At 43.0% G+C, this 26,282-nt stretch overlaps 3 protein-coding genes across 3 annotated transcripts in view; 2 read left to right on the top strand and 1 right to left on the bottom strand.

The window, feature by feature from the left end:
* LOC146546163 (uncharacterized) overlaps positions 1-9,241 on the top strand; it is a 16,324-nt gene extending 7,083 nt beyond the window's left edge. The window contains exons 3-4 of the mRNA XM_085266646.1: positions 8,510-8,603; positions 8,693-9,241. Coding sequence (XP_085122772.1) covers positions 8,510-8,603; positions 8,693-9,241 — 643 coding nt within the window. The remainder of the gene's footprint in view (positions 1-8,509; positions 8,604-8,692) is intronic.
* The window catches only part of LOC146546160 (uncharacterized), a 168,397-nt gene that overhangs the window by 52,375 nt on the left and 89,740 nt on the right, over positions 1-26,282 (top strand). The gene's annotated exons all lie outside the window — the stretch shown is intronic.
* The window catches only part of LOC146546164 (protein NLRC3-like), an 80,088-nt gene continuing 64,969 nt past the window's right edge, over positions 11,164-26,282 (bottom strand). The window contains exons 5-7 of the mRNA XM_085266660.1: positions 15,298-15,376; positions 13,120-13,324; positions 11,164-12,968 (exon numbers count right to left, since the gene is read on the bottom strand). Of these exons, the coding sequence (XP_085122786.1) occupies positions 11,164-12,968; positions 13,120-13,324; positions 15,298-15,376 (2,089 nt within the window). The remainder of the gene's footprint in view (positions 12,969-13,119; positions 13,325-15,297; positions 15,377-26,282) is intronic.

Below are 26,282 nucleotides of genomic sequence, written 5' to 3' on the forward strand. Positions count from 1 at the left end.
ATTGTAGAAAGCAAGGGAAAACAGTAATAGCATTAGCTGCTAAATGTGCACTTGAGAACAAATTATTGTGAATTCAGCCGTGAATGTAGAGTTTGTCATTATTTAAGCTTCCATTTCCAAATGTTAGCTGCTCCTGTCTGCCTCTTTGTCACACACACAGACTGAAACGATTCACAGCCTTGTTTCATCCTTCTGTCAGCGTCACTGACTGTCACTGTGACTGTGGACATACAGCATGGGAAACATACACATGGTTGACACTTTATTAGGTACACAGTGCCCACTATCTCAGGTACACCTGTGACCTAATAAAGTGTATCTAAAGTTACAAAATGTTGTCTCTGTCCAAATATTTATGGACCTAACTGTAGGTCTACTGTTAATGAAACTCTCAACATGACTTATCAGCTATCATTAATGTTCCTGCAAACAGACTCCTTGGAGACCCCTACATAAATATCCATGAACTATCCAGCTAGACTAGTGTGTCTGACCCTGAAAATATTCCTGCATGTGTGATTGTTCATGTCTCATCTGCAGGAAACAAACAGGAAGTGAGTGAAGGGCACAGGAAATGTTTCCAGCTCTTCCTCCTCTATCAGACATTCTCTCCATACCTGAGAGTGTCCAGTCTCCAGCCTGGTTCCTTCAGTCCAGCCGACAGCAGCTTCATTCCTGAGTCATCTGGATGATTGTAGCTCAGGTCCAGCTCTCTCAGATGGGAGGGGTTGGAGCTCAGAGCTGAGGCCAGAGAAGTACAGCCTTCCTCTGTGATCAGACAGCCTGACAGACTGCAGACACACAAAACAACAATCCGTCAACAATCGTTTTCTTTTTGTCACAATAACATCTATCCATTTACATCCATTCAATGTAACTTTATTTATAAGTGACAATTCCCAAAGGACAACAACAGTCATCTGAAGCTGTTTAACAGTGTAAGGTAACAGCCTCCAATATTAGAGAGAAAGCCCCAACCATCAGACAATTGTGGAGATACAGAAATTCTTTTATTGCTGCCATATAATCTGCATCATTATAACTGCATTAATAATGTTCTTTACAGCATTATTCCATCTAATAATATTTCTCACAGTATTGATATTGCATTAAAGTTGTCTATTGAACATGTTCATTTGAGGATCCTTCCATTATGTTAACTTTTATTACAAGTACGGTCAGAAGTATTTCATACACATTGCATATTTGTGCTTATTTTGAGTTGATGTTCGGTTCATTAAGGGTCTTAAGCTTCACTGGCGTGACTGTCCAGGTGATACATGCTGAGGGAAACTAGAACAGGATGATTGCATGGATGCTTACAATACATATAATCTAGGAATGTGTCAGGCCTGAGGCCTTAACTCATTTGGTGTCTCACTATATTTACTCTACTTGGCAACAGATGACCAGAGTCAATAATTAGCCCCAGAGACCCTGAGGGCTTGAAGTTTATTACCTTGTATGGAAGGTGTTACAGAAAAGAGAAGTTCTGTGTCTGTTTATAGCCGTTAAACATGTACAAGATGTACCATTAACTGTGACTAATGTCTGGAACCTATTTTACTCTGACTATTTTTATTGACGCCAAGGGGGGGGGGGGGGGGGGGGGGGGCGTGTACCCCACTGCTTTGTAAGTGTCCACAACATGTATTTTTGTCAGAAGACATAGGCTGATGTTTTCTCCTGTGTGTTAATAAACTCATCGTTTGATTGCACTTCTCTGGGGCCTCCGTGGTTTGTCTCACTGCTCTACATTGATAGATTTCGCAACACAATCCACTGTGAGCAGCACTTGGTGATGGTGGGAAGAAGAACTCCCTTTGACACAAAGATCCTCCCAGTGAAAACAGGCTCCAGGAGGAGCATCTACCATGACTGGTTGCAGGGTGAGGGGAAAGAGAAGAGATGAGCTCAGAGAGACAAGAACAAAACAGAGAGACAAAAGTTAAGGACATGCAGTAGTGACATATAAAAGCATCAGGAGTGAAAAGAGGGGAGAAGAAAGCAGAGCATCATGGGAAGTCCACCAACAGCCTGAGCCTATAGCAGCATAACTAAGGGATGGGTCACCTGATCCAGCTCGAACTATAAGCTTTATCAAAAAGGAAAGTTTGAAGCTGATCTTCAAAGTAGAGAGGGTGTCTGTCTCCTGAACTCAAACTGGGAGCTGCTGCCACACCCAGTCCAACATAGCCAGGCTGAGTCGTTAGATTAGTCCAACGTAAAGTCAGAAAGTCATTACTTATGTCATATTTTAGTGCAAATGTAGAAAAACTGTCCAAAAGTTATTTCTAAATCTGATATTAAACAGTTTAAATGGTGAAAAAAGCTGTAAAGAAAACAGAAAGAGTCAATAAAAGCCTCTTTAGAGGGTCACCAGTTTAAAACTCAGACATTTAAACTGGTGATTCTCCTTCTCTGCTCCATTTCCTCTCTAGACTTCCTGTTGCTAGGAGGGATTTGATTGGCTGAACGTCCTTTTAGCCTTTCTTTAGTTCTTTGGGTGCTAATCAAAGAGGAAAACACACGAGTCATGTGACGTGACATAAGGAGCGCTCTGATTGGTTGGGATTGACAAACTATGGTGCTGTTTGCAAGCTTCGCTTTGCAGAGGCAAGAAAATCTCTTAGATAGGGATGAGATGCTCCACAGTGACGTTTCCACACTTTGGAGCTTCTGAAGTGCAGATGTTTGGAAACGCTGCTCCAACGTGTGGTTCAAACACTCAGATCACGTGACCTCAGCTGCCACAGGTGGCATACCTGCTGCTTCCATGTTAGCATGTTAGCTCCAACAGGTGGTCAGTGTGAGAGCAGAAGATGATATCAGTGACATCCAAACAAGGAAGGAAGAGACTGTTGAAGGCAGCGAGCTGTGACTGCTGTGAACAGTGTCCTCACACTATTTTCTCCCTGTGTCAACATGCATGAGGCTGTTTCAGCTGCAACACACCACAAACACCTTTATACAACTAAATATACTGAGAGCACACTGCTGTGGTTGCTCTGGTAACCATCCATATATCCAGCTGTTTGGGGCAGAGTCTGCTTCCTCATCCTTGGTTCAACCCTCAAAGTCTGATGTGTTTTTTTGTGATTTGGTTTTAATTTGTTGTTCTATACACTGTGAAACAAAGCTAGAAGCCACTGTGGTTCAGTGGGGGACTCAAACCCAGGACCCAACCTGCTCCAACAACAGTCAGAAGGATTTTGTTAAGTCTCATTTTCTGTTCATTAGGAAAACATCAATAATGAAGAGCACACGTTTATAGAGGCACATTCAGACCAATGACAACAGTCCATTCACACTGCCCTCCACCTTTTTAAATGTGAGTAAACACATCATGGTTCTGGTGCTGACGTGGTATCAGGGACAGGTGATGATTTTGAACTCAGTCTGAGGTTTGATTACATTGAACCTGCACTGCTTTATCCTGTTTATGACACATTTATACCCAAAGTCTCAGCTGGATGACAAAGAACGAGGAGAAACACATTTGTTGAGAGAATTGTTAACAAATGTGGTGAGAGTGTTGTAATAGTTACAGACAGAACTATGATTTATTTATTTAAATGCATTTAAGGACATTTTTTTACTCACGTTATGTCTCTTCCACGATGTTATTTTTCTCTCCTACAACGTACGTTACAATTACAATTACATGACCATTTATCCAAATTAGGCGATGACATCATTTAGCGACTTCCAGCAACTTTTAGGACAGCCAATAGCGATTTTCCTTACTGAGGAATTGGCAACACCAGGAGCAGTGGGTGGATGGCAGCATCATCATGAAGGATCAGTGTGAGAATACATCATCATCCACAAAGAAAACCAGTCTGCGTGTCTGACGCTCTTGTTAGAAAGACGCAGTCGCAGCTTGTGGGTGCAGTTAGCTGGTTTGCTAGTTAGCTGCTCTGCTAGTTAGCTGGGAGCTAACTCACTCGAACATTTAATACTAAACTCTCTAAAGTGTGTGAGCAGCATTCATTGCTGCTCTGTGTTACTCTCCAGCCTCTCTTTCACTTAGTCCTCTCAGTTTTTTCCTCCTTACAAACTAGAAAACCTTCTTTTTCAGCTTCTCCTCCACACCCGAGCTGTGGCTAAGGTGCTACCAGCACGCAGGCTCGGTGTGTCCAAATTCATGGGCTGCATCCTCCTGAGGACACATTTGTAGACCAATTACGTCACAGCGACGCACCGAAGGCTGTCCAAATTCCTCCGAATGCAGCCGACAAATGCGTCCTCCATTTCCCCGAATTTGAAGGATGGGTCGGGTGTGTCCTTCGTGGCCCACCATATCCCAGAATTCATAGTGCGGTCCAGCCAAACTGCAGTTTCCGGTAATGGTGACCGCTACTAAGTTTTAAAATTACTCTTATTAATCTTCCTGGGTCACAAAATAAACTTTTAACATATTTTCAGGCGAGAATGTGGGTGTGTAAACTTCAAATATCTGCTCGGTTTATCAAGATATCGCATATTTGCAAAAGTGCTTCGACGTTTTCGGAGACGTCTGTTACCCACCAGCTCGATAGCTAGTCGAGAGCTCGAGGGTCACTGAAGCCGCAGAGAACGGCACAACTCCCGGCACATCATTTTCAGATCACCGCGAACTTTCACTACTCAGGTTAAAAGTAATATTAGTAACATATGACTGAATCTATATCTCACTTAAAGCTTTCTGTAAATGAAAGAATCAGTGAAAATGAGGCACTTCAGCTGATTTTAAATAAAAACACTGAACATAACCTGATCCAGACCAGGTTATTGGTTCAGCATCAGTAACCACGGTGATGTAGCCAGGTAGAAACAGAGCTAGACAGACAAACATTTATGCTCACAATCACACATCTCCAGTTAACCCAGCATGCATGTTTTTGGACTGTGGGAGGAAGCAGAGAACCTGAAGACAACCCACACAGGCCACACTATCACTCTTATTTACAGAATTATAATCTAATTAGATGATAAAGTAATAAATTATTTGGTATTTTAATGAAAATACATTTTAAGCAATAGTTTATAAGTCAACAATTATAGTTAAATAAAGTGACAAATCAAACAGTCAATAAAACCTTCTACAGCTGAAATTAATGTAGACAATGTTGGGGTAAAAACCAGAGACGATAACTACCAAAATAAAACAGGAAGTGAATAACATTCAAGCTCACTTTAAGCTCAACAGTCAAACTCTGTTTTGTATTAATCTATTGTTTTGAATTTTTGTTTACATTTTATGTTTAAGTGAGGCAATGAGTCATATCACTATGACCAAATATACAGGGAGTGCAGAATTATTAGGCAAGTTGTATTTTTGAGGAATAATGTTATTATTGAACAACAACCATGTTCTCAATGAACCCAAAAAACTCATTAATATCAAAGCTGAATGTTTTTGGAAGTAGTTTTTAGTTTGTTTTTAGTTTTAGCTATTTTAGGGGGATATCTGTGTGTGCAGGTGACTATTACTGTGCATAATTATTAGGCAACTTAACAAAAAACAAATATATACCCATTTCAATTATTTATTTTTACCAGTGAAACCAATATAACATCTTCACATTCACAAATATACATTTCTGACATTCAAAAACAAAACAAAAACAAATCAGCGACCAATATAGCCACCTTTCTTTGCAAGGACACTCAAAAGCCTGCCATCCATGGATTCTGTCAGTGTTTTGATCTGTTCACCATCAACACTGCGTGCAGCAGCAACCACAGCCTCCCAGACACTGTTCAGAGAGGTGTACTGTTTTCCCTCCTTGTAAATCTCACATTTGATGATGGACCACAGGTTCTCAATGGGGTTCAGATCAGGTGAACAAGGAGGCCATGTCATTAGTTTTTCTTCTTTTATACCCTTTCTTGCCAGCCACGCTGTGGAGTACTTGGACGCGTGTGATGGAGCATTGTCCTGCATGAAAATCATGTTTTCTTGAAGGATGCAGACTTCTTCCTGTACCACTGCTTGAAGAAGGTGTCTTCCAGAAACTGGCAGTAGGACTGGGAGTTGAGCTTGACTCCATCCTCAACCCGAAAAGGCCCCACAAGCTCATCTTTGATGATACCAGCCCAAACCAGTACTCCACCTCCACCTTGCTGGCGTCTGAGTGGGACTGGAGCTCTCTGCCCTTTACCAATCCAGCCACGGGCCCATCCATCTGGCCCATCAAGACTCACTCTCATTTCATCAGTCCATAAAACCTTAGAAAAACCAGTCTTGAGATATTTCTTGGCCCAGTCTTGACGTTTCAGCTTGTGTGTCTTGTTCAGTGGTGGTCGTCTTTCAGCCTTTCTTACCTTGGCCATGTCTCTGAGTATTGCACACCTTGTGCTTTTGGGCACTCCAGTGATGTTGCAGCTCCAAAATATGGCCAAACTGGTGGCAAGTGGCATCTTGGCAGCTGCACGCTTGACTTTTCTCAGTTCATGGGTAGTTATTTTGCACCTTGGTTTTTCCACACGCTTCTTGCGACCCTGTTGACTATTTTGAATGAAACGCTTGATTGTTCGATGATCACGCTTCAGAAGCTTTGCAATTTTGAGACTGCTGCATCCCTCTGCAAGATATCTCACTATTTTTGACTTTTCTGAGCCTGTCAAGTCCTTCTTTTGACCCATTTTGCCAAAGGAAAGGACGTTGCCTAATAATTATGCACACCTGATATAGGGTGTTGATGTCATTAGACCACACCCCTTCTCATTACAGAGATGCACATCACCTAATATGCTTAATTGGTAGTAGGCTTTCGAGCCTATACAGCTTGGAGTAAGACAACATGCATGAAGAGGATGATGTGGATAAAATACTCCTTTGCCTAATAATTCTGCACTCCCTGTATATTTCATCTTTTCAGTCAGAAATAATCAATTGATCATATTTGTATTACTAAATGTTTCTGAAAATAAATTTCTGATATCTGAACAAACAGCTCTGTAAAAACCTTCAGCATACAGGAATCGAACTAGAAGGTTTGGTGGATGAAGCACTGCTAAAATAAAGATTTTGGACTCAGGAGCAGATGGGACATTTCATTGCAAATGAAAGACAGAAAGTAAACAAATATCACTAAAAACCCCAGACACTAATTTCTACATTAAGACTTTTTTAAAAATCTATTTCCTGTTTATGCAGTAATAGAAATCAGGTTTAACGTGATCATCATTGGAAAATTTTAAATCCTGACCTGAGAGTTTCCATTTTACAGTGTGGACTCTTCACTCCAGCAGACAGAAGCTTCACTCCTGAATCCTGCAGGTCAGAGTTACTCAGGTCCAGCTGTCTCAGACTACAGGACTGGGAGCTGAGAGCTGAGGACAGAGCTTCATAGCCTCTCTCTGAGAGCTTACAGTGACTCAGTCTGAAAAATGACAGATAAACATTAACACTGGGATTGCCAGGCTTCTACCGTTCTACCTTTAAAAGCCGGAGAGCAGTCAAATGCTGGAAGTGGAAGCTAAATTGGCTAGTCATTCATATGTATATTGGGTTGTTACCTAGGAATTCTGGAGGGAGGGGAGTGGGGGAGTGGAGTGTTTCGGTTTGCCATCTTAGGGGAGAAATCAACACACACGTCCTTTGTTGCTGACATTTATTGATGAAATAGAAAAAAAACCCAACCATTTGTACACATATTTACAAATAATAACAAAAATTGAGTGAGTACATTTCAACATTTTCAGCAATCACTCACAATCCTGGCACTGCCACGGTATCTGTCGTCTGCATTTACCACATGTGTACCTGTAGCAGTGAACACATCGCACAGTGGCCTGATTTTTTTTGCATCTGTGTTTGACCTGACACGTGGCCCTTTTTCCAGGGCTCGGTGTGGAGGGTTGAGTCCGAAGCAACTGTTCTTTTCTTTCCTTCTTCGCAGCTACATGAGAGCGAGCCAATTCTGTTGCAAGCGCCACCAGGAAGTCCACCCGTCTTTCCTTCGTCCCGGTGCATGCTTGATACAGCACATGTGCATTCAGTGCTGCCATGTCGATCATGTTATAAAACACGGCAACTGGCCAGCGCCGTGTTCCTTTGCGGACCGTGTACTCCCGAACCAGATGGTTCGGGAGTACACGTGCAACACCTACGCTTTGATGACAAGTCCACCCGCAGTGATCGAGCAAAGACTGATAAGTTCGCTGCAATTTCCAGTGTGTGGGGAGCATTTGTCACCAACTGCATCACGTGCTACAACCCTGGTCTACATATCACCGTTGATGAACAGCTTTTCCCATCAAAAACGCGGTGCAGTTTCCTGCAGTATATTGCCAGTAAACCGGACAAGTTTGGGATCAAGTTTTGGGTGGCCTGCGACCTAAAATCCAAGTACATTTGCAATGTCTTCCCATATCTTGGCAAGGACCCCAATCGTCCCACTGGGGAGAGACTTTCTGAAAATGTAGTAATGAGGCTGATGGAACCATTCCTAGACAAGGGCAGAAATGTTACCACGGACAATTTCTTCACATCGCTTTCACTTGCGGAAAAACTTCTTAGACGGAAAACCACCATCCTCGGCACAGTCAACAAGATTCGCAGGGAAATTCCTCAATCCACTAGACAGACAGATCGCAATGAATTCACCACTCAGGTATGTTGCAGGTCTTTTGTGGTTCTATGTTTATGTGTTTCATTGTGTGTAAAAGTGCTATGGAAATAACAATTTATCGTATTTCTTAGGTGTTTTCAACCTCTGCTGCCACGCTGACGGCGTATGCGGCCAAACGGAAGAAGACAGTCTATATTCTTAGCAGCATGCACGGCGTGGTTCAGACTGATAACACTACCAAAAGGAAGCCAAACACTGTCACCCTTTACAACAAAACAAAGTGTGGCGTGGATGTGATGGACCAGATGGTTCGGGAGTACACTGTCCGCAGAGGAACACGGCGCTGGCCAGTTGCCGTGTTTTATAACATGATCGACATGGCAGCACTGAATGCACATGTGCTGTATCAAGCATGCACCGGGACGAAGGAAAGACGGGTGGATTTCCTGGTGGCGCTTGCAACAGAATTGGCTCGCTCTCATGTAGCTGTGAAGAAGGAAAGAAAAGAACAGTTGCTTCGGACTCAACCCTCCACACCGAGCCCTGGAAAAAGAGCCACGTGTCAGGTCAAACACAGATGCAAAAAAAATCAGGCCACTGTGCGATGTGTTCACTGCAACAGATACACATGTGGTAAATGCAGACGACAGATACCATGGCAGTGCCAGGATTGTGAGTGATTGCTGAAAATGTTGAAATGTACTCACTCAATTTTTGTTATTATTTGTAAATATGTGTACAAATGGTTGGGTTTTTTTTCTATTTTCATCAATAAATGTCAGCAACAAAGGACGTGTGTGTTGATTTCTCCCTAAGATGGCAAACCGAAACACTCCACTCCCCTCCCTCCAGAATTCCTAGGTAACAACCCAATATACATATGAATGACTAGCCAATTTAGCTTCCACTTCCAGCATTTGACTGCTCTCCGGCTTTTAAAGGTAGAAACGCAAAATGATGACTCCGCGGGGGTCTAAGGTACAATCGAAAAATGACTGCTCTCTGGGGGTTTAATTAAACAAACACTGTTGTTAAGTTGCAATGAGGGTGCACTAAAGAGTTATTAGATTTAGCAATTAATCCTGTGTTTTTACTGAGCGTCAACAAATGGATGACGCTGACATTTGTTAACTGACAATGGTCAATCAATTCTGGTATTCTATTGCAAATGCCAATTGGGCTCCATGTGCCGGGCAGTGCATTAGCACCAAAGTAGCTGACATATTGATCAATAACGCTCTGCTCATTAAAGTATCATAAAACTATTACAGAAGTTTAACTGACTTTATTCCCATTTAGTGGATTCTTATTGGTTAATTCTGTCAATTGATGAAAAGCACAACATATCTTGATCTCACCTCAGAGTATTCAGTTTGCAGTGTGGACTTCTCAGTCCTGCAGAAAGATGCCTCACTGCTGGATCCTGCAGGTTGTTGTTACTTAAGTCCAGCTGTCTCAGTGTAGAAGACTGGGAGCTGAGAGCTGAGGACAGAGCTTCACAGCCTCTGTCTGAGAGATCAGGGACACTCAGCCTAAAAAACAAAATAAAAACACAATTTGAAAAACTGTAATTTGATAACAAACTGTTATCAAATGACAAGTTAAATGAACTCTCTGACCAGTTACAGAGACTCAGTCTGGGGGAACAGAAAATATTTTAAAAGTCCACGTAGTAAAGAGATTAGAAATGTGGCAGATGATTATAACTTTAGACCAAAAAGGTTCCTCTCGCTCATATATTTGTTAAAACAAGAATAAACGCTCATCTTGATTTGCTTTGAATTTTTATTGACTTCTTATGCTGATTCATAAAGAATATGACTTCATCTGACCTGAGAGACTGAAAAACAATCAAGCATGCATGACTGAATCTGCCAGCAGCTGCAGATCCTTGGAGCTGTACTGGTGATGCTGATTGTAACATACAGAAGTGAACTCCTCTTCAGCTGAGCAATAAGACCAGAGGAGGAATGAGGGAGTTGATCACCTATGGCTCCATCACAGACTTTGAACGTCTTCAGTCAGTACAGAATGATGCTGCGAGGCTTTTAACCAGCACATGAAACAGACTGGACATTACTCCAGTTTAATCTCTTCACACTGGTAACCAGTTCATTTTAGGCTTTATTTAAAGTTTTAGTCCTTACTTTAAGTCCCAGTCTATATTTCTGACTTTCTACAATCCTACAGCTCTTCTCACATCTGAGATCTTCCAGTTAAAGGCTGTTACTGGTCCCACTAACTCATTTATTCAGACTCTAGTATTCAGAGTGGCCTTTAACTAGTTTTAGGCTGTATGATGTTCAGTGTTTGCTGTTTAATGTTTTTATTGCCTGTTTCTATTGTAAAGCACTTTGTGATTTTTGACCTGTGAAAGCTGCTGTATAAATAAAGTTTACTTACAGGATGATTCTGGATATGACTTTGATAAAAGCTGACACCCAGATATGTTTAAGACACTGACATTTACTGCTGCTATCAAACATTAACTATAATATACTGTATTTAGTGCTGATGATCATGTAAATAAATATGTTTAAGTTTTTAAGGGTCCATCACACATTACACTGTTTATGTTATAAAAGCCTGATCACATATGTACTTACAGAGCTTTGTTGGAGGCTTTGACCACTGGCAGCAGCCTCAGAAGAGCCTCCTCTGAAGCAGAGTATTTCTGCAGGTCAAACACATCCAGATCTTCTTCTGATGACAGTAAGATGAAGACCAGAGCTGACCACTGAGCAGGAGACAGTTCATCTGTGGAGAGACGTCCTGATCTCAGGAACTGTTGGATCTCCTCCACTAGAGAACGATCATTCAGTTCATTCAGACAGTGGAACAGATTGATGCTTTTCTCTGCAGACAGATTCTCATTGATCTTCTCCTTGATGTACTGAACTGTTTTCTTATTGGTCTGCCAGCTACTTCCTGTCTGTGTCAGCAGACCTCGTAGGAGACTCTGATTAGTCTGCAGTGAAAGACCCAGGAGGAAGCGGAGGAACAAGTCCAGGTGTCCATTTGGACTCTGTAAGGCCTTGTTCACAGCACTCTGGTGGAGAGATTGTAGGTTTGGTTTGTTAAATAATTTAGATTTCTTGGAGGTTGTTTGTTGTTCTTCCAGCAGATTGAGTCCAGAGTTGCTGAAGGTCAGATGGACATGAAGAGCAGCCAGAAACTCCTGAACACTCAGATGGATGAAGCAGAACACCTTGTCCTGGTACAGTCCTCTCTCCTCTTTAAAGATCTGTGTGAACACTCCTGAGTACACTGAGGCTGCTCTGATATCGATGCCACACTCTGTCAGGTCTGATTCATAGAAGATCAGGTTTCCTTTCTGCAGCTGATCAAAAGCCAGTTTTCCCAGAGACTCCATCATCTTCCTGCTCTCTGGACTCCAGTGTGGATCTGTCTCAGCTCCTCCATCATACTTGACCTTCTTCACTTTGGCCTGAACCACCAGGAAGTGGATGTACATCTCAGTCAGGGTGTTGGGCAGCTGTCCTCCCTCTCTGGTTTCCAGCACATCCTCCAGAACTGTAGCAGTGATCCAGCAGAAGACTGGGATGTGACACATGATGTGGAGGCTTCGTGATGTCTTGATGTGGGAGATGATCCTGCTGGCCTGCTCCTCATCTCTGAATCTCTTCCTGAAGTACTCCTCCTTCTGTGGGTCAGTGAACCCTCTGACCTCTGTCACCATGCCAACACAGTCAGGAGGGATCTGATTGGCTGCTGCAGGTCGTGTGGTTATCCAGAGGCGAGCAGAGGGAAGCAGTTTCCCCCTGATGAGGTTTATCAGCAGCACATCCACTGAGGTGGACTTTCTAGGGTCAGTTAGGATTGTAGTTTTGTGGAAGTCCAGAGGAAGTCGACACTCATCCAGACCATCAAAGATGAACACAACCTGGAAGTCTTCAAAGCTGCAGATTCCTGCTTCTTTGGTTTCAGTAAAGAAGTGATGAACAAGTCCCACCAAGCTGAACTTTTCCTCTTTCAGCACATTCAGCTCTCTGAAAGTGAATGGAAATATGAACTGGATGTCCTGGTTGGCTTTGTCTTCAGCCCAGTCCAGGGTGTATTTCTGTGTTAAGACTGTTTTCCCAATGCCAGCCACTCCCTTTGTCAGCACTGTTCTGATTGGTTCGTCTCTTCCAGGTGAGGCTTTAAAGATGTCTTCTTGTCTGATGGTTGTTTCTGGTCTGTCTGGTTTCCTGGATGCTGTTTCAATCTGTCTGACCTCATGTTCATCATTGACCTCTGCAGTCCCTCCCTCTGTGATGTAGAGCTCTGTGTAGATCTGATTCAGGAGGGTTGGGTTTCCTGCTTTAGCGATGCCCTCAAACACACACTGGAACTTCTCCTTCAGCTTAGACTTAAGGTTACGATGACAAACAGCAGCTGGAAGTTCTGAATAATAATAATAAAAATACAACTTTAACAATCACATTTTACAAAATGCTGATGACAATTTCTGACCCACTGAGAAATGACTGAACACACTGGTGTCACAAGTCTCTCATTTATCCAGCAGCTTAAATCTTTAGATAAATCCTCTTACGTCTCTGCAGACGGTCAGCCAGCTCCTCCTGCTTCATTCTCCTCAGGAAGTTCACTGTGATCTTCACAAATGCCTCTCTGCTGTTTCTCCTCTGCTCATCATCCTCCCTCTGAAACTCCAAGCACTGGGGCTTATTTGGATTCAGAGCCTTCTGGATCTTCTTCAGCTCGTTCTTCACAAAAGTGATGATGTTGTCCTCCAGCAGCTGGAACAGAATATTTATGAATGACCCACCACTCTGAACTTTAGTCCACACAACATCCACTTCTTTACGATCAAGGGGCATATCATCCGCGAACTCTTTACCAATTATAGGTTTGACTTTATCTGATTAACTGAGACTTTGTCCACAACTCCATGATCCCAAAACGTTGATGCTGTTCATATGAATGCAGCGATTTCAGTGGGAGAAACATTTCACTGGTGTTCAGAGCTGAACTACCAACAGGTTGATGATCAAAGCCAAAAACTTGGAGATGTTTCAGGTGACTGAGTTGATCGTACAGACAACTGGTCTTAAAGGTTCACTCTGTTTACACATACAGATCAGTATTTAAGGTTTGACTCTCATCATCCACTGGGGCACAAACTGGGCGTCATCAGGACACTACAACACAGAACAAACACCATCCCCACAGACACAGCAGCCAGGGAAGCAGAAGAACTTCACATCAAGAAGGTCCTGAGTAAATATGAACGCTGGTTTGAGGGCGGAGTCAAGGAGGCCATTTATGTGAAAAGACCATCTCTGAATGGAGGAGGGGCCTAAGGGTACAACTGTCACCATCTTACATGCTGTGATTGCAGCCATTCCCCAGCTCTCTGTGAACTGGACTCATGACCATTGATCAACAACCATTGATCAATGGTCCTGACAATATGCGTACCAATGATCAATGAACTGACCTCCCAGCCCATTGTTCCTTCAGTGGGCTGGTTTCAGTCATACAAATGTCCTGTTTATGAGATTGAAACCTGCAGTCAGCTGAGACTGAAGAAGTCACCTGATGATGATGAAACGTTTCTCCCACTGAAAACATCCAGATGAACAGAATCAAGCTTTTTGGGATTTACGTACCTGGATGATTGAGCATCAAGACACAACTCTGTGACTTTTCTCAGATGAATAAATCCTCTCCTCCAGCTTTGTTTACATCTACCAGCCCTGTGGCGCTGCCCAGGGACAATAATCTATGTGAGAGGTGGAAAGTCATACAGGTGTCTGCTCCTGCCTTCAGTTATTTTATCTACTGTGTGTCAACTGGCTGAACCTCCTCCAACTGTCTACTGTCTCCCTAAACTCAACAATGACTTAGTGATCTATCCATTCTCTGACCAAACACATCCTGCTGCAGGAGGTTAACATAGCAGCCAATGATGATCCCACTCACTGTGAACAACACATTTGGACCTGATTTGCTGCTCTGGTTTACACGTGAACTTCCACTGCTGCTGTCACCAACTTGAGAGGCTCTACAGAAAAACTGGACTTGTCCATAAAAATCATAAACTACATTACAAGGACAGCATTGCTCAATCAACTCTAATTACTACTGACATGTTATCTCTTCTAACTAAGGTACAGACACTCAAACTTGCTGCTTTCAGTGAGAAGTCAAATGTCTGAATATGAGCTGGAAGCCGCTGAGAGTCCTCCTCCTTCCCGTGGGGTTTACTTTCTCTACTACTTTCACTATAAACACGCCCCTTTCATGCACCTGCAGAGGGCCACCAGCAGATGGAGCTGTCTTAAACAAATCCACTTGGATAGTTAGCTGTAGATGATTTTATCAGTATGATTGTAGGATTTTGAGTTATTCTTTAGATTTATTTAAACTCTTATATTGTGCACAAGTGTTGAGCGACCATAATTTCTCTGTACTTTTCATAAGAGCAGCCAGACTTTCAGCTAGCTTTTGTTTTTTTAAGAGCTCAAAGTTATTGAAGAAACAGTTATTCAGCTTCATTCCCACTGATCTCGACTACAAACTGTTTCACTTTGGTTTCTGTTTAAAGCCTCGATGTTTAAAACGTTTCCCTGTGATCACATTTGCACCGTCTGATTCAAAGTTTGTTTCTTTTGGTCATTTAGTCCACAGAGTCCTTGGTGTTCTGAAAGGGACCTATAAATAAATGCATTATTATTAATAATAAAGTAGTTGTTGTACATGTACAGACCATAAATATGGAGTCCAGCTGTGTTTGATGCTGCTGGGCAGACTGACCACTGGGAACCTCTGAGCTCTGCTGGTCCACTCTGTGGAGGAACCATGAAGGATTAGATCAACACAGGATAAAGATCCAGGAGTTTCTGCTCAAATAACTTCATCTGAATCAAGTCTGTCAAGTTTTAAACTCTCAGATTGTGAACATATCAGTAATTTTCAGTCTGTTTTCATGGACGTCCTTTCAGTGGTGATGTCAGGGATGACAAAGTGCAAAGCACTGATGACACAACTGCCAAGTGGACAAACTGCAGACCTGTTAGTGTTGTTAATAACATAGTTTTGGTTCCTCGTGTCAAAGACTTGAAGAAGAGTGACAGAGAGTGTTAGACTGCTGCAGGATCAGTGCCACCTCCACAGACCTGTGAAGAAAATGATTGTTTGACAGATGGGCTCAGATTCAGGATCAGCTGAGGAGTTTGTGGCTGACAGAATCCTGCAGGGTACAGAGCAGAGCCCATCATTAGCATGCAGGACTGTCCCTGGGGGGTCGGCTCATTCAGGAGGTTAATCAATGTTTACATGTTCAATAAACATGTTAAGTGTGTAAATTTGCCCTTTTCTCTCGAGTCTGTTTGCTCATGAAATGAACTTTGATTCGTTTACATTAAAAATGATGTTTAATGGTGATTAATCCAAATTAATCCACAGTAACCCTGTGATGAGTCTGATTAAACATTTTCATTAACAGCAGTAATATAGATTATATATTATTATATATTAGTGCACACTTAGCTTTTAGTATATATGTTTGTTACAAAGTTGTATTTACAGCAGAGAAGCTGAGTTAAAGACTGAAAACTATTCAAAGTCTCTTTGAATTGAAGCGTTTAACATTCTTTGTGTTTATTCTGCATTGACTTCATTATATGGTGTAAACGTCTGTTACAGGCTTAAAATATAAAGTTGGAAAAATGTAACTGCAGCTATTGATCAAGTAACTGTGATTAATCAGGATTAATTGACAGAAGATTGTGTCATTAATTAGTCATGTTTTAATCTACTGACAGCACTAGTGTTCACTCTGGTGCCTCCAACTGTTTACGCCCTTTCAACACCTTCGTGGTCAAAAGTGTACACGCACAAAATCTACAATAAAACCCTCACGCAGCAATAGGACAGACACACAATCCATTTATCTCTGTGTCTCAAACACACACACGTGTATTCAAAGCCTCGATTTGTTCATATTTCATCTGTTGTGTTTTTATCTTCAGCGTTTTCAGTGTTGCTGCATTTACACCAAAAATGTTTCCATTGATGAATCAGATTGATTTGAATGTGTTTCATCCATACAAATCCCTCCCTGGTGGTCACATGACTCTATAACATAACAGGAGTCATGTGACAAGAGTTTCATGCTGTAAAATGTCAAAATGGTTGAATGTGGTGGAGTAAAAATGTGAGATGTCAACTACTTTTCTTCAATATGAAATGTTTGCAGGGCCTGACAGGAAGTGGACGGACGCTCTGATCACTTCCTGTTTGCTGAAGTGGGTTTTCAGTTGTTTAGAAACCAAAGGCTTGTTTTAAAAGACAGTTTAAATGGGACTGAGGGAACGACGTGTTTGTAGTTTATATCCAACAACATCGAGCAGTTTAATCAAAGAGTTCATGTTGCTAACAGCTCACCTCTCTGCAGCAGACACAGGCTGGACTTTAAAATTAATGGGACGATCTTTAGACCAGTCACTCTGTAAGGACACAGAGCTGGGTGGAGGTCCAGGCTGGTTCCTGTGAATAATGATGGAGCAGTGATGTGAGTGCTGAGCTGTGACATGGAGAAGAGTCATGGACAGTTAGAGATGGTCATCTCACCTCTGAGCTTTGGTCTGGCTCTCATGTTCCCCACACAGAGTGCTTTTAGAGGGAGGGACTCCCTCCTCTCTGTCCTCACACTGATCCATGCTGCTCAATTCAGCTCACACACACTTTCTACCTGCAGAGGAAACACAAATCATTCATGTGCACATCAGCTGAAATCCTCCTTTCATCATGTGTGCTGTCCAAATATCAGCTGCTTCTTTCCTGCTTCATCTCAGTGTCAGCTGGATGCAGTCAGACAGCAGTGTGAGGCAGAGGAAGCTGCCATCAGCTGCTCTGCTATCAGTCCACTAGATGGAGCCTGAAGCACACACGATGCATTCACTGACACACACAGATTCACTGTGACTGGAAGCTTCAGTCAGTCCAACACGTGTGAACAACATTTTAAACATTTCAGCTGATCCAGATTCAAAGAGGATCAGCAGAGTTAAAGCTTCACACTAATTCTTCCTGCTGAGTTTGCAGAGAACTGCACACACACTGATTCACTGCTAATGAGAAGCTTCTTCCATCCAGTAATTCATCATCCATCAGCTCTGCTGCTGCTCTCAGTCCTGGACTCTGATCACACACTAAAAGCAGCTTTTTAACTCGTGTCTGTAAGAACTCTTAGTGTTAGCTTAGCGTTAGCTTAGTGTTAGCTTAGCGTTAGCTTAGTGTTAGCATGCGGTGTGCTAGCTCAGCGTCAGAGCTCTGCAGGTGTCTCGTGTGTAAATATTAATCACAGTGACAGTAAAGGAGGTAAAGGGCTGTGACGTCATCACGTACGCTGCGTCCTCTGTGGGCTCTGAGTGAACTCAAAGTACAAACTACAAGTACACAAACACGAACGTAGCTCAGAGTGGCGGACACACTCGGCCTCGTTGGTCCAGCTGTGAGTCCGTTACCGTGAACTATGGAGCGGCAGATTTGTGCTGAACTAAGCTGCACACAGCTGATGTTAGCCAGGAAACATTACACACTGACTTTAATGGAGAGACCGGAATACAAACACACACAGTTTGTTGTGTGAAGAAATCAAACACGAGCTGAACAAACAGTAAAGTTCCTAAAGACAAAGTGTTAAAGGAGGAAACAAAGCAAACTTACAGTTTCTTCACACACCAACAACAAGCTCCACTCCACACCTGGACACTAAACACGGACACACAGGTGAGCTGCTTCCTGGAAGGAGGCGGGGCTCCACCTGAAACTCAGCACAGGTGGGAGGGGCTCAGCTCTGTGTGTGCTGATGTGTTAACTTTAAAAATATGCCGTCTGACTGCTCAGACTGAGTCAGAGTAAAGTTCACATGCTGACGTGTGGAGACATGAAACCTTGTTGTAGCTGCAGGTGTGAACACACTGATCCCAGATCAGCTCTGCTGTATTTGTAACATGAACATTTCTGCTGCAAAGCTTCAAATGTTCAGCATGTTTCTCTGTTTCCAGTCTATAGATCCAGTCACACTTTCTACCTTCACCTGTGCAGTAAAGACTGAGAGCAGAGCTGAAAGCAAGCGTCCAATCAGTGAGCAGCATCAACACCTGAGCTTCATTCAGACTCTGTTATTGAAGATGTTGTTGGTACAAAGTTCATCTGCTGCTCACATGAATCCATGAAAGATTTATTTCACTGAATGTTTCTTCAAAGCTCATTTCAACCTGTTGAAGTCATGAATGAAAGTGCAGACTGAGAGTGGATCACATGATGTTTGAGGTGTGTCATGTGACATGTTCAGTATTGTCACACATGTCTAGATTGTCCCTGATATCATAACTGCTCAAACACTGATGATTATATTTGAAGAATTATTCCTGATGGCAGCAAAGTTTGAATGGAGCTCTCTGTCTGTGCTGATTTGTCGCCCTCTGGAGGTCAAAGCACAAACTGCATGATGTCACTGTAACCACCACAGAGTCAGGAAGTGTTTTTATGACTGAAACACTGAAATGATGCTAACGGCTGTCGTTAGGCTCACTGACAGCAGTGCTGATGTGTTCATGTCAACACTGGCTCAGGTCAGACTCCTTCATCCTTCTCCAGCGTGAGGCCGCCCTCAGACCCACAGGAGCTCTGACCTTTGACCTCCTGACCCTAAACCATTTTAGTCTTGTTGCATCTTTAAATGCAAATCCTGTGAAATGGTCAGGGGCGGCTCTAGAGAAATTTTCTTAGGGTGGCAAAATCAAAGCCTTTTTCCCCCAAACACATATGCAGGTGTTACATGTGGTTAAAATGATTCAAATGCCAGTAAGTATTGCACGTTTTTCATATAAATATAGTCGATAACTTAATTATTGTCTGTACCCACATGATTACACACTTTAGTTACATGAAACATGTGAGTTTTGATGTTATGTACTGTACAGCCTGTATATTAAATACATATGTAGCCCAATAAGTATAAACTCCAGAAAGCTACACAACATGGGGCGCTCATTTACAAACACAAGTCTAACTTAAGTTTCACTGTTTTTGTTAGAAAACAGTCACATTGTTGCAGCTTAAATGACACAAAATGTCAGAAATCTGCACTGTCATGAACAAACATGTAAACCTCATTTTCATGATTTGTTGGATTCACCTCTGAGGTCTGAAATACAAACCGGACATTTGTGACTCCTTTGAGTTTACGTTTGTATTTCACCCTCAGATTGTTTCATTTTATTTTTTCCTCCTCTTGCTTTGTTTGGTATCTTTTCAGCTCAACTGACTTTAGTTGTTTTTTCACTGACATACTGCATTAGTATTACTATTACTATTAATGTAACTATTACTGATCTGAAATCACACAAAGAACCTAAAATCCTAGCAGTATTTTTTACTGTAAAAAACCACAGACGTGTTGGGTAAATGTTTATAACTTGAAATGCAAATATAAATTGTACATTTTGTAAACAGATACAACTATTTATCTAAAAATGCAGCCAATACACCTGCTGTTTTTTCATTTTCTACAACCATTTAAAATAGCACTCACCTTCCTTCATTTCCACAGTGTAACATCCACCCACTGTGTAAAATCAGAGATTCCCATGGTGTTGTTCAAAATGTGCTCTGGCACAATCATAAGCATCGCTTGCTGCTGAAAACAAGAAGAAAGCCGTCCTGCTATGGGCTGAACCATTGTTAATGTGGAGGGGGGGACACTATGGAATATATCCAGTTCTAGCATTTATATTCACTGCTGACTGTAACTACGCTCAAACTGTTAAACTTATTTTAATAAACAACACTGTCATATGCAAAACTGGGGTGGCACTTGGGGTGGCAAGGGATCATTTTAGGGTGGCACTTGCCACCCCATGCCACCCTTCTAGATCCGCCCCTGCTGATGAAGCCAACAGGTTGCTTCATTTGCAAAAAGCAGATATGAGTTTCTGAGGCCACAGTCTTCTGTGGCAGAAGGGGAATCAGGGGAAGCCCTGGAGGAGTCCACACCCACCAGAAACAGGTCTGAGCTCTCACTGCAGTTGTAAAGGGGCTACACAGCCCACATGAGGCTGAGGATGCAGCCTTCTGTCAGACTGTCACTAACACAGAGAAACACCCGTGTACACTCATACTCATGGGCACATACACCAATCAACCTAACCCCACTAACTGCTCGTCTTTGGACTGTGGGAGCCAGAGAACCCAGAGAGGACCCAGACATGGGAGAGCATGCAAACAGCTTAGATGTTGGATTTGAACCCAGAACCTTCTTGCTGTCAGGAAACAGTGCCAACCACTTTTCCACTGTGCTGCCTGTTTGACTCTGATACACCCATTTTTGAGCTCTTAAAAACAGCCCTCCACACAACAGAGACAAACCATAAAGGACTTTGTGGCTTGTAGCAACCAAAGAAAGTTTAAGGTGCAAAATAAAGAGGTTGAAAGGAAAGTAATAAAGGAAACATGTAATTATAACAGTAATGTTGGCTGTGTATCACGTGTGGCATGTCATTGTGGGGCTGGCCTCTGTTGGGATTGAGAATATGTGATGGCGGGGGCAGGTTGGTTACTGGGTTTATCCTGATCTCCTGTTTAGTGGAACTGTGCTCCTTTGAATCCACAGCACTAACCTGGCACACACACATAAATGCATCATTGCTACAGAGCACAGCAGGACTCATTATGAGTGGTGGGGCAGGCTGGATGGTGTTGAGGAGTCGTATCGCAGTGACATTGGCTCCCCTGCTTCACTCTCTCCTGCCCCACTAATGCAACTCACTAATCCCTCTGTCCCCTTTAGGTGGGGCTCACGCTGACAAGATAAAATAAGCTGCACGACTGGTGGGTGGGGGCTGTGCTGTCAGCCCCCCTGGGTCTGCTCCTCTGTGATCCTCAGTGGGCCAGTATGCCTCTCCTGGTAGCTCCATGGGGGATGGTGTGGTGGGTTGGTGGGTGCCATGGCGACTATGTGCGGACTTCACATTTTTGTCTGCTGTGACAGCTCCTTGATCTGGGCGGGGCCAGTGGGGTGTGGGTAGGTCCTTTGTGGGGCTTTGGACGTTGCCTGAATATTGTCAGGCAGCTGGGTGCTGTGCCTCGACCCTTTCTTCCTTTGCATTTGTGGTTTGGTGCCATAAATGCACAACATAGAAGAGCCACCTCGACGGGACAACACTCAGCGGTTCATCTGTCTCTCTTCCACAGCATGTCTTTATCCTGTCTTCCTTCTCTCACCCCAACCAATCACAGCAGATGGCCCCGCCCCTCCCTGAGCCTGGTTCTGCTGGAGGTTTCTTCCTGTTAAAAGGGAGTTTTTCCTTCCCACTGTCGCCAAAGTGCTGCTCACAGGGGGTCATATGACTGTTGGGTTTTTCTCTGTATGTATTATTGTACGAGCTACCTTACAGTATAAAGCACCTTGAGACGACTGCTGTTGTGATTTGGTGCTGTGTAAATAAAACTGAATTGAATTAAGAAACAACTCTTAGATTCCTCACATGATTCTCCTGTATTCCTACGGGACGCCAAGGTAATATAACATGGAAGTGTGTCGCAGTGCCTGGTGGCCACATGTTACCCATAAACTGTCAACCTGACCGTGCTGTAGCTACGTCCAAAGACTAGTTAAAGATTAAAGCTTTTGGGGGGTTAAATCTGACATAAATAAAGAAAGAATAACATTAAAGTCGATTCTTTTGATCACTGTAGTTCTACTTTGAGGATATGATGTGTAAAAACCCTCAGTTGTGGCTGGTGGATCTCACATTCCTGGTCTTTGTAATTCCAGTTCAATGAAGCCTCATTTTCACCTTTTTCCAGGTAAATTTTCCCAACTGTTCTAATGTCCATGCTGTGGCATTGTCCCATCATTTGTATTTCCTGTTAATGGATTTTTAATATGGTCTGGGAAATTACTATATATGAGTAACTTCCTGTTGTATTGCAGCTTAAGGCCATTGTCACTGAAATAAAGCCCAAGTTGTAATAGTTTGCATCCAGAACGAGGAAAAGGAAGAAACCCAAACACTGCTCAGTGGATGAGTCCGTCCTGGAATAAATACCAGGACAAACTAAAAAGAAGAGCTTGTTTCCTCGAAGCAACAACAGAAAGCTCTTTGTCTCTACAGATGTTTCTGGGAACACGTTAACAATATTTAAACATTTGTTCTTAATAAACGTTTTTACTTAATGATGCTTTATGATATTTCTATCTGACCTAATGCAGCAGCGTATCCACATGAACTCTGCAGTGTTTCTACCCAGAGGCCACCGTGGTCCTTCTTTACTAATGCTGAGGGTTTTCTCCCAGCCGTGATAGCCTTTGACAGGTAAACTGAGTCATTCCAGCCCAGTGCAAAAATAACCTCCCTGTCTGCTCTTAACTTCACGCATCGATGCTAAAACGTTGCATAACTGAACCTGCAGACTGTGATCCTGTAGCTGTCGAGGAGAGGGCTTGATGCCGTCCATCTTCTGCTCAATTAACAACGCCTGCAACCTTTTGAGCCTTGGTCCTGCTACAGTCACAAATATAACATCATCACTCTTTATTTGATCCACTACACTGCTGTCATTTCTGTTATGGGCCCCACAAGGTCACTGAATCAACCCCACAGCATCACGTACAAGTTTTCAAAGCGGTGTTCTAATCTGCTTCGAGCTTTCATCATTTTAGCCAGCCCCTCCGATCTTCTCCAGGTAAACACTACAAAGAAAGAGTTCAGTCTGCATAAAACATCTTGTGCATGTCACACGATACAGCATCCACAGCAGTATACACTGCAAACAGCAGAAGCTCTTCCTTCTTAGCCTTCGGTCCAGCAGTGATGACCTCCTCCTGCTTTTGGTTCACATCACCTTTCTCCTGAAAAATCTGAGCTGGGCTTGACAAACCCTCAGCTCAGCGTGATATAAAGGTGGCTCTTCTAGTGTATTTGCCATCTCCTGAGCTGTCATTGTTACCATCTCACATTCTTCTCCAATCCATGGTTAGGGTGCTGCTCATAGGGGGTCATATGATTGTTGGGTTTGTCTCTGTACCTATGAAGCGCCTTGAGGCGACTTTTGTTGTGATTTGGCGCTATATAAATAAAATTGAATTGAATTTTCAGGGTCAAAGTTCAGAGGAAAGTTTGTTCAGCAAATGAATGACAATAAATCATACATGTTTGCTGATTCACAGGTTAACAGCCTGGAGGAACAGGGCTGTGTCGTTCCTGTGATGTGATTCAGCTTTATTTCAGCCACTCAACAAAACAACATTATATTATATTTAATATATATTAAATATGTGCCAACTGATTCAGTACGTTTCATGTAGAAATATGTGTGGCAACTTTTTGTTGCAGCAATGATCTCAAAACACAAGGGGGGGGCTAAGATGAATGTCTGCTGTGAGGACAGGGGGTGTGCGTGTGCTCAAGTCAGGTGACACGTCATTTACGCAACATTTGGTCGATTTAAAAGTTACAGTGAGATAAAATCATGTTATGGATTGCACTCAGTATATTGTGCCGACATGGTGAGATTGTGTCTGTCGAGCCGAGGAGAGCGTCGCAGTGCCAAAAGCTGTAAAATGAACTATCAGGCTGGAGTGTGCTGCCACAGCACAGAGCAGTCACAGAGTCCTGCAGGCAGAAGAGGAGTGATCGTGTTAGCCACCTTACAAAACAAAAAGACATGAAGTGAAAAGCAGAGCGCAGAGTGAGGCAGAAGAAGACAGACTGGGCCAAGTCCTGCATGTGCGAGAGCGAGCGAGACCCGGGACAACGTCATCCGCCTCGCCTGGACTAGTCCGCCGGCCGGAGGAGGGACAGTGGCTGCACTGTGCAGCCGAAGACTCACTTTGATCGCGCAGGAAACGAGCGACGCAACCGGTCCACCGTCCGTGCAAACTGCGCCAGGCAGCGTATTGCAAGCTGGAGGACACCGAGGAAAGTCACAGTAGGAGCCGGCGCTTAGTGAGAGGTGATGTCGGGGGGACATGGCTTCTTCTCCGGTCACCCCAGCATCGCTTGAAGGAGAAACAACCTTCACCCACCGGGAACGAGGAGCCCGCGACCACCCGACAGGTACGACACGCCTCCGAGACCCTCTGCGTGCCCGGTAACGTTGTAACGTTTTACCGAAGTTCATTCGCAAACACACCAGTTTAAGATGGACCCGAGAATCAGCACACGGGAGCACTGGTGTCTGACTCAGCAGAAACGGCGCGACGTGCGTGTAATGCTTCGTATTTGATAACGATGGAATAATTCTTTAAAATAAGCACACAGATAAACACTGGTGGGTGGAAAAGCTCGTGTTTTGGTGAAATGAGTCCCGCCTAGTCCGGTCTACACCTCATTCAGCAAACATCTGAGTCACCCTGAGACGCCAGTGCGCGTCCTTGTGATGCAAAAAGCCGTAAGTGACACGCTGTTTACACGCAGGAGCAGTTTAACACATGCAGGTTGTGCCAGTAGGCGTTTCCTTCAATGTGACACCAAACGTGTAAATCAGTGCTGGGAGCGGATGTTGGACCTGATCAGTCTTAATCTGACAAACTGTAGTTCCTGCTCTGTTTCTAATTCAGCCCCATGACAGACAACCAGCATGTTCTCCCTGTCACGTGTTATTGACACGCACATATTTAGTCCGTGTGTGGGATGTTAAAGGTGAGTTTGTTCAGGGCACGATCAGACTGAGGCCATTTCAACAGGTGCAAGGAAGTGTTAGTGTGGTTACTACGGCAGCACTGATGCCCTGATGAGTGCACATGGCTGGAATGAAAAGTCAATGCTATGTATAGCATGAACTACTTGTTGTCTAAGGCGGTGCAGAGAGTGAGCAGGAAATATCTGAGGTTGGATATTTCAGTACATACAGAGCTGTGCAGAGACATTAGGATCTTAAACTATTGTCTGTATCTGGCAAAGCGAGAATCTGAGCCTTGTGTACAAACTGTCTGGTGTTTGTTCTGGCAGGAATATGAAACTACTGTGCACAGCATGCTTATTAAGATGGCCCAGGACCAGGTCATCTTGCAGGATGGTAGTGTTACATCGAGAAGGTTCCTCTTTAATTGTTGGATTTCTGTGTGAGTTTTCTCCCTGTGCCTCTGTGGCCTCTCCCCACAGTATCTGTGTTTGTGTTTAAAGTGTTTAAAGTACAGCACTAGATGATCGTATGGGTGAATGTGACTTGTTGTAAAGCACTTTGAGTTGTTGTCTATATAAAGTCTAAATGGAAATCCACTTATGTGCAGAGGACCAGAAGATCCAGCGCATCGAAATAAAAAGTTCTTTGCTTAAACAATGAATTGTGCGATAAAATATTAATTTACAAATTCATTTTTAAGTTATTTTATTTATTCAATACAAAAGTAATTTATTATCTAGTAATTTAATTTAAAATAAAATTCTGTTGGTTTTTGTTTTTTGCCCTTCTCCCCCGTCCCTCTTCTCAGCTGTTTCTCTTTCTTTCTCCCCTTCTTTCCCCCAGTCAAGTCTGTCCCATATTCAGTAAGTGAAAATAAAATAAACAATAAAAGGTGAATCAAATGGACCATTATGGCAAGGCTGGGATGGTCAGTTTGGTAAAGTAAATCCGTTGGGCATCTTTCTTTGCCTTTAGACAACAATTCTGATGCAAAAGAGCCAAACGGGACAGGCAAAAAAAATAAATAAAATAAAATAAATATTTATAAATCAGTAT

Source organism: Mchenga conophoros, unplaced genomic scaffold, assembly GCF_057382185.1.
Source record: "Mchenga conophoros isolate Kocher_MC1m ecotype Shallow Benthic unplaced genomic scaffold, M_conophoros_male_GT1.1 unmapped_scaffold_6, whole genome shotgun sequence".
Lineage (NCBI taxonomy): Eukaryota > Metazoa > Chordata > Actinopteri > Cichliformes > Cichlidae > Mchenga > Mchenga conophoros.